This window comes from Scomber japonicus, chromosome 11 (genome assembly GCF_027409825.1).
Source record: "Scomber japonicus isolate fScoJap1 chromosome 11, fScoJap1.pri, whole genome shotgun sequence".
NCBI lineage: Eukaryota > Metazoa > Chordata > Actinopteri > Scombriformes > Scombridae > Scomber > Scomber japonicus.
The window spans coordinates 28,278,382-28,291,368 of NC_070588.1; the positions used below are offsets into that span (position 1 = coordinate 28,278,382).

General features: G+C 39.2%; 1 protein-coding gene across 1 annotated transcript in view; it reads right to left on the bottom strand.

Moving 5' to 3' along the window:
- The window catches only part of pdia5 (protein disulfide isomerase family A, member 5), a 73,575-nt gene that overhangs the window by 41,644 nt on the left and 18,944 nt on the right, over positions 1-12,987 (bottom strand). The window contains exons 4-9 of the mRNA XM_053328611.1: positions 7,460-7,543; positions 7,289-7,334; positions 5,678-5,770; positions 4,811-4,871; positions 3,810-3,877; positions 16-107 (exon numbers count right to left, since the gene is read on the bottom strand). Coding sequence (XP_053184586.1) covers positions 16-107; positions 3,810-3,877; positions 4,811-4,871; positions 5,678-5,770; positions 7,289-7,334; positions 7,460-7,543 — 444 coding nt within the window. The remainder of the gene's footprint in view (positions 1-15; positions 108-3,809; positions 3,878-4,810; positions 4,872-5,677; positions 5,771-7,288; positions 7,335-7,459; positions 7,544-12,987) is intronic.

Here is a 12,987-nt window from a genome sequence, read left to right on the forward strand (position 1 = left end):
GAGGACCCGACTTACTCAAAATAGCAGAAGGTCGGGTAGCCTTTGACGTTGTACTCCTGCTTGAGGCCGTCAAACTCACCCGGGTGCACGTTCATCCCCGCCAGTACCTTCAAAAGAAATAAATAAAGGAGAAAATGAGGCAGGGGATGTCAGGGAGGTGACGAAAAGTGAAAAGGTAATAAGACAAGAAAGAAAAGACGTCAAACATCAAAACAGGTATTATCAGAGGACTGTAAAATGAAAAAAGATGGATTGCTTTGAATAAGAAAAGAGACTGCACTGTGAACCAACATAGATTTATTGAATGTGTATGAGCGGGCTGTAATGAAACACTGTCACTTCTGTTTTAGTGATTAACTTTTTATTGACTTTTAATGTAAATAAAGAGGCAAACCATGGAAATAGTTTGTTAGCAGTATTAAAATAGTCTATTATGTGAGTTTAGAGATGATTAACGCTAACAAGAACCACCTGCCAGTAATTGATTTAGACAGATTTATTTTGCAACATGACTGGAATAAAAGTCTAGCTACACTACCAACCCTGGGAAGCAATACCAAAATAACACTGTTGGGTTAATGAAAAGAGACAATGTTGCTACTTTTAGATTTTTCCAAATTGTGGGACAAAAGAAAATTAAGTTTGTGCCAAAAGTGATGTCAGAGAAAAGGCCATGTTAAGTTTTCTCCCCTGTATAAATATAAGCTGGACTCAGCCAGCCTCATCGGCATATTGATATGCTATTAATATGCTAATGTTAGCATTCAGCTAAACGCACTGCTAATGTTAGCAAATGTTCACATTTTAACTTACATGCCAACTACAGCGTACCAGGTTTACTATATGCTAACATTTAACTTTTGAGGTGTCAAATATATGCGTGTTCTCATGCTAATGATAACACACTTAGCATATTAAAAAGCTCATAGTTAGCTAACATTCAGCATAATGTATTCTAACATGCTAACATTAGCTTGCTAACAGGTGTAGAGTGAACTTAAAATGTGAATATTTATAATGTTCATATATTTTTAGAATGTTAAAATATACTAGGAAAGTAGCAATACTTCACAAGAGAGTAAATTTGTAATGATTCAAATCAGTGAGCGGGAAATTGAATTGTGATACTCTTTTTAAACAGCAGAGTTTTGACTTTGCTTGTTCAACATCCTACATCATTCGCCTCAGTAACTGTGTCAAGTTGCACATTTCAAAATTGCCATCCTGTTTCAAATTGGAGGTGTGGCAGCATTTTGGTTTCACTGATTAAGAAAATGAAGAACCTGAGAAGATAAAAGATAGGACAAAAACAGTGTGCTAATATGGAAAAAGAAATGGATAAGTACAGAAGTGAAACATTTCCCTCACAAGCTGGATGCTCAAACATTGTAAAAATACCAGACACCTCTATGTCTAGTGAAAGGTTTTTTCCAACAGCAGGGGACTTTGTGAATGTCCTGAGATCTCAGCTTCTGCCTGACAATGTAGATACGCTAACACTCTTTTAAAAAGAACATCCAAGCTTGGAACACGGGCCAAGCCTTAGTTTGTTTATTTGAAGAGATGTTCTTTATGTGTATTATTTGATTTGGGATTTGTTTTCAATCCAATTTAGTTTTTTTGTTATGCAAGACAACAGATAGTCAGTTTCATTTGTACAAAGACAAGGAAATATGCATGATTTTGTATAGTTTATACTCTATACATATGTGTAACATGACAATGTTAAGCATGTTTGCTGTGAGCCTGATATGTTACCAATAATTCTGAGATTAATTCAGCATGAAAAGAATTTCACCATTACTTTTGAAGATATGTGGCCTTGTGATTTTGACCTCTTGGCGTTGTTACATGAAAGAGTCAGGGGATCACTAAAGCAATCAGATGAAAAGTTGAGATATTTAACTTTGGAACTAAGTGTTGGATTGATGAACACGTTCATTATAAAAGGTTAGAAAAGGTTATGTAAACTTTATTATGAGAAGAGTTGATTGTGACTTTTAACATTAACTGGCTTTGATAATTTAGTCCTGACTGGCTGACTCTGCCTTTTAGACAAGTTGATTACTGTGGTATGTGACATTATTCAGTATGTTACATGCTGAAAGGTGATTTCCAGGAAGATAAAGTACACACTTGAGTGTTTCTGCCTTTGCAGGAAAATGAAGAATACTGTGCTTTTTTAACAGGATACAGTTTTCATTCCCAAAATGAGAAAGAGTCAGCCTCAGGGACAATGACACCTACGCACATTTAACAATTAAAAGTGAAACATCAAATACATAAAAAAGAGTGAGATATCTTCCAATTCAGAGATTTCTCAGCTACAAAGTTCTTAGTACCCTCTGAGGAAATATTGTGCAACAATACACTGTTCATGACAAAAATAGCTGGAAGAATGTCTATGAGTCATGATGAGCTCTCGATGTCTCCTTCACTTATTAAAAGTTGACACTGTTCTTCAACAACATCCCCTGTTATGTACTATGTATCAAGACTGGTGCAGGGAGATAGTATGGAATATGCTTAAAAATGCAGAAATGATACAGTTCACACAACCTCCAGCGTTAATCTGTGAATCCTTTGGCTCATGGCTACTTCAACCTGCCAAGACGCAACACTTCAAATGCCACCTTTACGCATTCTTGTTCGTATGACACCAAGGTGAGAAAAGTGTTGTACAACCTGGCTGATCACCAAACCTTTCAGTGTCACTATGAGCCTCTTATAGTAAAAAAAAAAAAGCTCAGCCTCAACAGGGGACAAACACTTCAGAGTGCTTGTATGCATGTTAATTTGCAGTTGAGAGGCTGAAATATTCAATACTCATAAAGCATGCTTGATAATCAAATAAACATGCAGTCAATTATCTTTTCATTCATTTCCCGCTTCACGCGAGGCGAACACGATACGCTTCTCTACTTCGCCATCTCCTTCAGGCGGCTGCCTCTCTCAGCTCTCATTGTAACAGGACACTTTCCCTCAGTGTCTCCTTCTTCTTCTAGTGCTCCAGGAGAAAGTGTTGATGAACACAAAGGGTTTGTTTCCCTAGCTGATTACACAGGCCTGCGATTCCTCTCCAGGGCTGTTAAAAACCATTTCGTCGGCTTTGGAACGGTGCACTCTCACCCCCGCACCTACCCACCCACCCTCCCATCTTAATATTGCCTGTCTGCAAACTGACAACGTGGCTTTTTAGGAGACCCATGAGACCAGACAGGGGTGGAAACGGGATGAAAACAGGAGGGAAAAGTAAGAAAGAAAACACTAAGACTAGGCAGGCTAAACTGACATTTAATCTATATTAGAGGTTGTAAACTTCAGCTGGAAGGACATTAGCTCTTAGTTGCAGGGCTGCAGGTGCCAGCTAAAACCAGGCAAGAAACAAATCTAATACAGTCGCTGATTATATACCTGTACAATACTATAAAGCACTAAAATCATTAAAAACAGACTGCTGAGGTACATTGCTTCAAATGAAATACAGTTATTGCTACGTTGGGTCGATGCAAACCCAAAATACAAGATAACTTATAAATCAAGTCAAGCAGGGAGGAGATCATGGCCGCTGAATTGCTTTTAAAGGCCATTTGGGTTATTACCCTGCTGGACCAAAAACAAAAAGCTACGGAGGAGAAGTTGCTGAGGTGTTGTCCTGAGCTTTCATTAGGCCAGACTGTTTGTTTGGTTTTTTGTCTGAACAGGCTAAAAATGTAGACGTTGGCTGCTGACACATCTCATCTAATCTGAGAATTAAGAGTCAGAGGATTAATGCAAGTGGAGACAGCGGCCCGATGTAGCACACTTACATATTTCCCCTTCGTCTCTGTTGCCGCTTGCTGAAAGATGGGCTGCATCCTCTTACAAACACCGCACCCTGCCACAAACAGAACAACAGAGGTTATTACAGAGAGCTCGATGGGAACCGTTCTGCTCTGACAGCGTCGATACGACTGTCAAAAGATTTCCCGTCATCTGTTTGGGGAATGGTTTTTTTCTTTTTCTTTTGTTTTTTATGTCAATAACAGCTTGCAGAGGGCTATTCACTGTGAAAAAATATGTAATAAAAACCACTGACCAGAACTGAGTAAAACACACAAAGCTCATATACAGTAACCTATTCACTATGGAGCATCAACCATGGTCGCTTTTTTTTTGGTTACAGCTCAAATGATCCTTAGGTTGAATTTAACTGTCAACCATTTAAGAAATCAATTATTCCTTTAACTCCAATTTGAGGACAATGAAAAAAACATTTACAGTCTCCAGCTCCCCAAATATAAGCATTTCATACTCTTCTCTGCTTTATATAATTGTAAATTGAATATCTTTGTGTTTTTGTAATGCCGGTCAGACAAAACAAGCAATTACAAGTTACCTTGTGCTCTGGGAGAAAGCTTAAAGCAATTTTAACTACTTTCTGGGATTTCACATTAGGCTGAATTGATTGGAAAATTGTCAGATTCATCAACAATGAAAAACAGCCATTAGTTGGAGCCCTAGTCTTGATTGTAAACACTATTCAGTATTCAAAGTGAAAGAAGAAAAGCCTCTTTTACTTGCCAGGTGTGATTAAAGTAGAAAAACTCACTGCTGTATTGATTATGACAGTGTAGTATTGCCAAGTATGCCCTAGTTTATTGATCTTGTCCCTATACTGTAAACTCTGTCTTTGAATGAACCGTCTTATTCTGTAAGGGGAAGTTCACTTCATATTTATAGGACAGTAATAGGTGCTGTCACTTTCTGCTGGTTGTCCAATCACGAGCGAGCAAGAGGAGCAGCGAGTGAGTGTAATAAAAGCACTCACAGGGAGCGTAGAACATCATAAGAACCGGCCTCTCCTCTCTCTTCAGCAGCTTCCTGAACTCCTTCAAAAAAGAGAGTGAAAGTGGATGAGAAGATGATTAAGAGGGGTTTTTTATCAGATAAAACATGTAAAATGCATAAAACGTCTGCGAGTGGAAAAGAAAATGACAGATGTTTGCTAAAGCTCAGCGTCAACAGTGACATGTGTCAGCATGATCCCTCCAGCTCGCTCCAGGGTCTTTTTACCCAGAGTGTGTCTGCTTTACATTAACTAAACAGGCCATCATCTTCACCACCTTTCAGCAGTTTATCACACTGCATGTACATTACATCACTTCAGCTCATGAAGTCATAGAACGTTCTTCTGGACGCCCCCGCACCAGATTCACTCCCTCGTTATCACCTTCATGAGCTCAGCTATTTGAGCCAACCCAATATTCAGCAATATCTTTTGTTGACACTTTCAACAAGCCTCGGGGCATGTGTGGAAAAGGGGGGTGAAAACTGAAGGGTCTGCTGTTCATTAAATTAGAGGGTTTTAAATATGTCTTAAGAGTGTCAGGTTGAGATTTTTATTTTGATGCCATCTGACCCAAGTGGACACAAGCTGTCTGGAAAACAGACAGGGCTGTGTTTGCAGACTCTTTGATGATAAAGCCTTGATATGATGCTTTTATGTTCTGTGTTGTAGAGGTGGACATGTTACTGTGTCAGCTCCAGAAGCAGATCAAACCCCCTCAACAGGACAGGATCATGCATCATATTAACTGTGTCTTAACATTAATGTTCTGTATGTCTTTAACTACACAGTGCAAGAAGCTTCTTTATAATTGATCAAAAAAAGCTCAGTAAGAAGCTCACTACTTACTTTTTCTGTTTCTATGTGGACGACGTCTTTCGCCTCGGGGTTCTCCTCCCACAGCGGAGGACCTGACGGGTCTTTTAAAAATGCTACCATAGACTGAATGAAGAAGAAATAGATAGAGAAGGAAAAAAAGATAGAAAAAGCAGAATGATGAATCTGTGAGAGTCTGTACAAAAAGCAACATGTACACCATGAAACAGTCTGTCTCTGGCCTAGAATCTCGTAGTCATTTAGTGAACAATAGACTGGCTGGTGATGATTTACGTTACCGTTCCAGAAGTCGTTCCTAAATTTAGCGCAGGCTACACTGTAGGCTGTACTAGACGGACGCTCGCAGACAGCAACGTGTTTGTGAATCCGAGAGGTGTCAAAGCTATTTCAATACCTCTAAGTGTCTGGTAATGGCCTATACATCATGTACATACAATATGTCTGCAGAGGAGACAGCAGGAAATATTTCATTCAGCAGCAGCTATAACAATAACAGTGTGGACATGGGTGGAATGTATGATGATCAGTATGTTAATATCAGAGACATTTTTACTGTTTCCATCTGGAACCTGGGTAAAGTTCCAGCAAACAGGATAATAAAATCCAGCTCCCAGATTTCTTTAAGATGAAGTTCTCATATACTCATACATAAAAATGTATTTATTTTATTTGCTTGTTTCTCTACTATTCATATGCATGATTAAAGCTGGTTTCCCAGAAGAAGAGGCACTACTCCGTATCCTCCTTGTTCTGGACATTTATCAAGTCACTGGCCCAGGCTTATGGCAGGCTGGGGTGGCAGGTGGCACTGTCAATAAAAACAGTGTATTTAAATGCAGGTTTGGCTGAGCTACTATTTTTTTCATTCCGGGCAGACAGAAGACATCTGGGAGACATATCTGAAGAGACAGCCTGCTGCTGAACAGGTAAGAGGTAAGAAAATCATTTTTTTTTTCTTATTATATTATTTTTCCTAATTTTAGCATCAGAAACTCTATGTGATATGTCACAAATAGATTTAGAGGCTATGAAATCATTTGTTCTGTTGGTCTGGGATGTTAACATTAGTGGCATCAAATCATTATTGTCAGACCTGCAGCTTGTGGGCAAATATGTAGCTAATATGAAGAAAAATAATTACTTTTGAATGACGTGATTATTTTTATGAACATTGAGTAATATGTGTAGCACTTAATTAACATCCAGTTAAATGTGACCTGCTTATAGTTGACTACACTTAAATTGGTTTGAAAAAAAGAACCAGAGAGAATTCAAACCTCAAGCAACCAACAAGATATCAGTATGTAGACCATCAATTCAGGCCTGGAGTTTCATTTATAGAACATAATTGCAATCCAAGTCAGAGAAATCAAAATTCTACATTTTTCCTAAATTGTTCATCCCTAATCTTAATAAAACAGGCAGAGTGAAGTTGCTTTTATATACCTATTGAGTTAATTAAGTGAACACAGTCAGAATAATATGACTGGCTATATAATTAATACAGGCAATGTGAAGAGACATTAGTAAACACTAGACAGAAGCGAAAAGACCAGCTGTGCCACACTCCAGTTTAAAGCGTGAAAAAAAAAAAGAATTGCAGCACAGCAGCTCAGCTCTCACCTTGGAGGTAGCAGGCCTGTTGTACTCTGTGTGGAACGTCCCATCTCTGCAACACACACAGGCATAAACAGTGAACAACATGCTCTTTACACTACAAACATGGTATTTCTTTCCAGAAAGCACTGAAGTGTGGAAGTGTCTGTCAGCCAGCTGGATTTTCTGGTTGCTCACTTGTAATGCAGCAGCTCGGCCCCTCCGCTTTTGGAGCTTGGGTCCACTTTCACTTTCTTGCAGAGTTTACGGCCCTCTGAATCCCTGAAAATGACAAACACCATAAAACAAGAAATTAAGGTTCAACTCGACACATTTTTAATACCAAATAATCCTCTGTTCACTGTCAAATTTAGACTTAAAACAGAATTTGTCACCAGTTAGCAGCTGGAATGTGTCATAGAACATTTTCCTCCAGAGTCCTTTCTATTTCATTTAGCAGTAACTACTTGATAAATTCCTCGTAAAGCACTGTTTATACATTCATTGTATGCATTATGTCCTAAGCAACACATTTTTGGTCACTTTCCAATAAAACTTAGCTGAATAAATTGAGAAAGGAAAAGAGAAGATGGCTGCCTGATGAAAGGACTGCATTAACATTTCATCATATGTAGGGTGTTATACATGCTCAATAGGAATGCAGTGTTGATTACAACCTATACTGTACAGCATGTCAGCATGCATAAATTCTCTGTTTTTTATAGGCTTATTTCCATAATTATAAAAAAAAAGAAGCTTGTAGTTGGAAAGCAAATACATATGCATCTAGCCACCTACACACACTTCACACTTGCTACAGTGAGGTAATACGATCAGCACAAAGTACTCTTCCTCTTCTGTAATAAGAGTGGAAGAGCAAAGAAAATATGCATTCATTTAGAGGGAGAGAGTATTTGCTTGGGAGGTTTGATGCTAACAGAAATCCAAAAGAGATGGAATTCAATTACAGCTCCCAGACCCACGGTGAGACAAATATATATGTTTGGTGTAGTTTTGTATAATGTGATGGAGAGTTGTTCCGTGTGCAGGCGTTGACAGACAGTGTTTCAGGTAATGACTGTGTGCTTAAAGCCATATTTTTGCCAAATCATGAAGGCAGATGGCGCCAGTCGGGGCACACCAGGAGCAGATGTGACCTCTACACTTATTTGGAGATGACACGCAGTCATCCAATTCCAAACCTGTCTGCTTCTTCCGACTCCTTGAAACACTGCCACAAGTGTAAAGAGCGAAAGCTACAAGGGCTACAGTGTTCTCAGAAAGATTGGAAATCTATCACATCAAGGAAATCCTGAACCAGGGACAAGTAGAGCAGGGACCCTTACTTCAGAAGGCCATAGCTAGAACATTTTTGTTGTTAGATGTCATGTATTACTTTTTTTTCTTTGCTTGAATTGGTCACTGATACACATGCTGTCCTGCCATTAATTGAAACAGTAGCCAGAACAAATAAACAAAGGGTCTAAAATAGAGCTGGTACTGGTCAATTTTTTAAAATGACTAGATTGACTTGTGACATCGTTACTGATCAGAAAGTATTCTGTGTTATTAATACAATTTAATTTTACACTTAAACAAGTACTTTACTTCACTTGCTTCATGCTTACATCTGTGCATTTTTGAAAACGTCTTAATACCTGCATAATAAATGATAACTCTTACTTTTCACAGTTTCTACATTTACATTTATATGCATCTACTCTCAGAATGCCGCCAACTTAACTCCATTGGACTTGTGCAATAAAACATTCTCAGAAACTAATTTCTCAAACTAGATCAGAGTGAAAATACAGTAACATTTTTCAAAAACTTGCAAGACTATGAGCAGCATCAACTCGGTCATACACAACATTGTCGAGCATGGAGTTTCAAGTTTCGTCGATATCTGCCAGGACTTTTTCAGCAAGGTTTGAGGACTGAAACTAGACCCAGATGAACCCAGGATGTCCTATGACGTTACCTCACTCCAGTCCTCACATGTATTCCAACTACTGAGGCGATGGAGAGCGCATTGAAACAGCTGCTACGAGATAACACACTTGGCAACAGAACCATCCTCAGCCCGATTCCAACCTCTACACAGAGATATTAGAGGAGAGTGTTTTTCCCTTGTGGAGAAAGGCAGACTATCTGTACATGACTCGTACAACAAGTTTGGACCACTTATAAATTTGTTTTGTACCCGAGAGAAAACTACAAGAAAATTGGAAAAAACCTTCCATTCTGTTAAATCACTCCTACGTGAAACACATTGTCTAGTTAAAGTATTGTCAACTGAGTTGAACTGAGTTGCACAGTGCTGGCAACAATACCACCAGGTATTGTAGAAAGGCACTTTTTAGAAGACAATGTGAATAGGCCACATTCCGGAGTACGGGCCAATAGAACAATGGACATGGGCCTTAAGCCTCTGACTCACTGTGGTCTTATATACACAGTAATACTGACTCAGAAATACTAAGCTGCAGGCCATTATGTCTCTAAGCAGTTACCAGCTGTGTGTAGGAATGAAGAACCAATGACACAGCAGTCCCCTTCAATCAAATAATGAAAAGACGAGCAGAAAATTTAGGATGCCTCACCAACTAATGTTCAGTACAGAAAGAACAAAAGGCCATGAAGGCTGTTCGGAGGCCTCGTCACTAGATGAACACGTGTAACGTCAGTCGATGAGTCAGCACGGCAGTGAGCGGGAGGTGTACGGCTGGTGAAGCTGAAGGTTTGAGCGGAGGTGAAGCAGGGGGTCAAGGCTGACGAAAAGGGGAAAAGCTCAATGGGACTGCAGATGCCAAAGGTAAACTATTGTCCGATGGGGTGACGCTACGATATTAGACAATCAGAAATGTACATGTTCAGTAAAGGGTTAATGTGGTCTTGGTACCCTCCAAACTTCTGACTCCAATAGTTCAAAAAAGGTTGTTCAGCTACAGTACAGCTTTGTATACCTTGGGTTATGTTTGTCAGTAACTGAGTTCATAATCTGGATGGTTTGTCTGGTGTAGCAGATTCTAGTAGATTGTACTGTTGAAACCAAATGACACAATAACTGCTTTGATCACAACTTGGGTCTTGTGTTGCTATGTGTTATGATTACATTGTACTTATCATGTATGGATCTGGTAATGTATGTAATGTGCCATCAGAGTTAAAAAGAAATCTGACAGATTAAGAAATAAAAGTTTGATGAGCACATACAAGTAGTGGCATAGTGTAGCAGTCTGCTACATCATATCTGCTGTGTAAATCTCATTCTATATTCTCCACTGAGGAAAAAAAAGGATGATATTAACATTCTTTGGTGTAATGATGGTGCCCCCCCATCTTTGCCTTAATTTGTCAGAATATTATTCATTCTCTGTTTACATAGTGGGGCTAATTTTTTCCTGCTGTCAATCAAACATAAAGGCTGACATCATATTTCCCCAAAGACCTTAACCCTAACCATTTTTCTTTTAATGGTAAAACAACATGAACAATACATTTTTGACAGAAAAATGATTAATAAATGTGTTTTCAATTAGATTTTAACTAAATATTCCAATCAGTCAAATTTATTTGGACAAGAAGTGAACAGCGAACACAACCCAAACATCCATCACAGTTTACAGCCCAATATCATGGTCAAACTTTGATCGACATTTCAGTTGATCTCCCTTCATCTGTCTCCAAGAAGTAGTACATAATCTGTCCAATCTGTTGGACAACTCAATACTACCAAAATAAGACCCAATTTACAATAAACTAGGTTTTTAGCACAGAGGCCAAAACATCTGTGCTCCACTTTACTAATAAAAAAAAGTGAAATATGTGAAGCCTGTTAGTGAGTGCTAACTTTTTCTTCTACTTTTAGTACATTTGGTTTGAATAGAGGTACCAAACTACTAAAGTCGCTAAGTAATGACTGAACATGTTGCAGCTCCTTTTATCAAAGTGACTGAATGAATCATTAAAATTAAAAAAAGTTGGTGCCAAAACTTTCCTTTTAGCCAAAGTCAACTGAGTCCCTTGTAAAGGATTAATGATGGATTCATCATGCAAAGAGGATGAAACCCCAGCATGCCATTCAATTATAACTCTCCAGAACACAAATCCTAATCCACGCCATGCTTGTTTGTGCTCTGCTATTCCCATCGATCCAGACAGGACCCATGTTTCTTCTCGTGTTCTACGTCAGCTCTAAATTTCCATAGGAATGGGAGGAGGACAGCAGTCCTTTACTTCCTTCCTGCATGAGATCATCCATCCCTCTGGTGGATCCCAGTTGGCCAACACTCAGATCCCTGTCATCTGTTCAAAGTGTCATTCTGGCCTTGGTGGCCCTCTTCCTTGGCAGGGCGAACCATTCTCACGCTGTGATATGCGCTCCGCTCTCTCGCTCCCTCTGTCCACCATGAGCTGTCAGCTGGAGCTTCGATTTGGCGCCCATCCATTTGAGATGCTGGAGAAATATGCCAAATAGCACAATGCCTCGCTACAGAGGCTGGCAGCGGATCCATGTGTCCTGCAGTGATGAACCCGGCTCACTCTAGCTCCCCTGGCAGGAATCTGGCCCAAGATAAATCTCTGCTTAGCATTAGCTCACTATAGCGTTCTGAAGTTGTTGGAGGAGGAAGAGAGAGCTTGTATTCTCTCAGACAAAAACAGTGACCAAGTCGAAAAGTAAACATTGAAAAAAAAAAAGGACTTGTGATCATGGAGTGTCTTTGAAGGGAAAATACAGACACAGACATTTCTGACAACTTCTTCAGACTGTCTGGAGTGTAGTTTCTTTTCCTTTTTGTCCATCAGGTCTTGGATCCTGGATAAGCTTGAGAGAGATTGTGAATGGTGCAATGAGCTCTAGGTGTCAAAGGGAGTTACTGCCTTCCTAACGGTTTCCTGTTTTATGACACATTCTTTCCTCTTGAGTGAAGATGACGGTACGTGCAGCTGATGGGTTGACAGGTATAAAAAAAAATAAAGAATTAAACTGAAATAAGTGGAACTGAACACCAGGAAAGGCTAAAAGAACAACAATCTGAAGCCAGATCACTGGAGAGTAAAGCGAGTTGTGCTAAGAGAAAACAATTCTCGCAGATGTCTCGGGAGTATTTTGCATTTGCTTAATGTAAACATTTTCACAGTGTGGGCTGGAGACAGATGTGCTCTACAAAGACTGATGACACATGTACTGTATTGTTCTGCCTTAAAAGAAGAAATCGTGTGAGGAATGTGAAGGCAAACCTTTTCCATGTGACTACAGCTGAAAGTACTGATTATAACACTTTTGTTTTATAGCTTAATTCATGTCGGTTACTTTTCAATTAACTGATGAACTGATTATAGTGGGATAGTGAAAAAAAACACACACACACACACACACACATATATATATTCAATTTACAATAATATAAAGCAGAGAAAACCAGCTGAATTTATATTGAACCAAAATACAATTATGGTACCAACCAAACAGTGTCTGTCACCATGAATGTTGAAAACTGGTAGGCCTGCCACAACAATGAAGTTATCAACTTATCATACAATGACGTAATTATCAACATTATAGTATGATACGTGGACATGTCCTTGATCATTTTTTGCATCTTAGTATTGCCACACTTCACATTAGCAGCTAAGAGGCTATTCATGTCACATTGGTTAAACAAGTAGTGTCCTCCATTCCTCACTGTGTACGTCCTGAGTGGAGACTGAGTGAGGGGCGC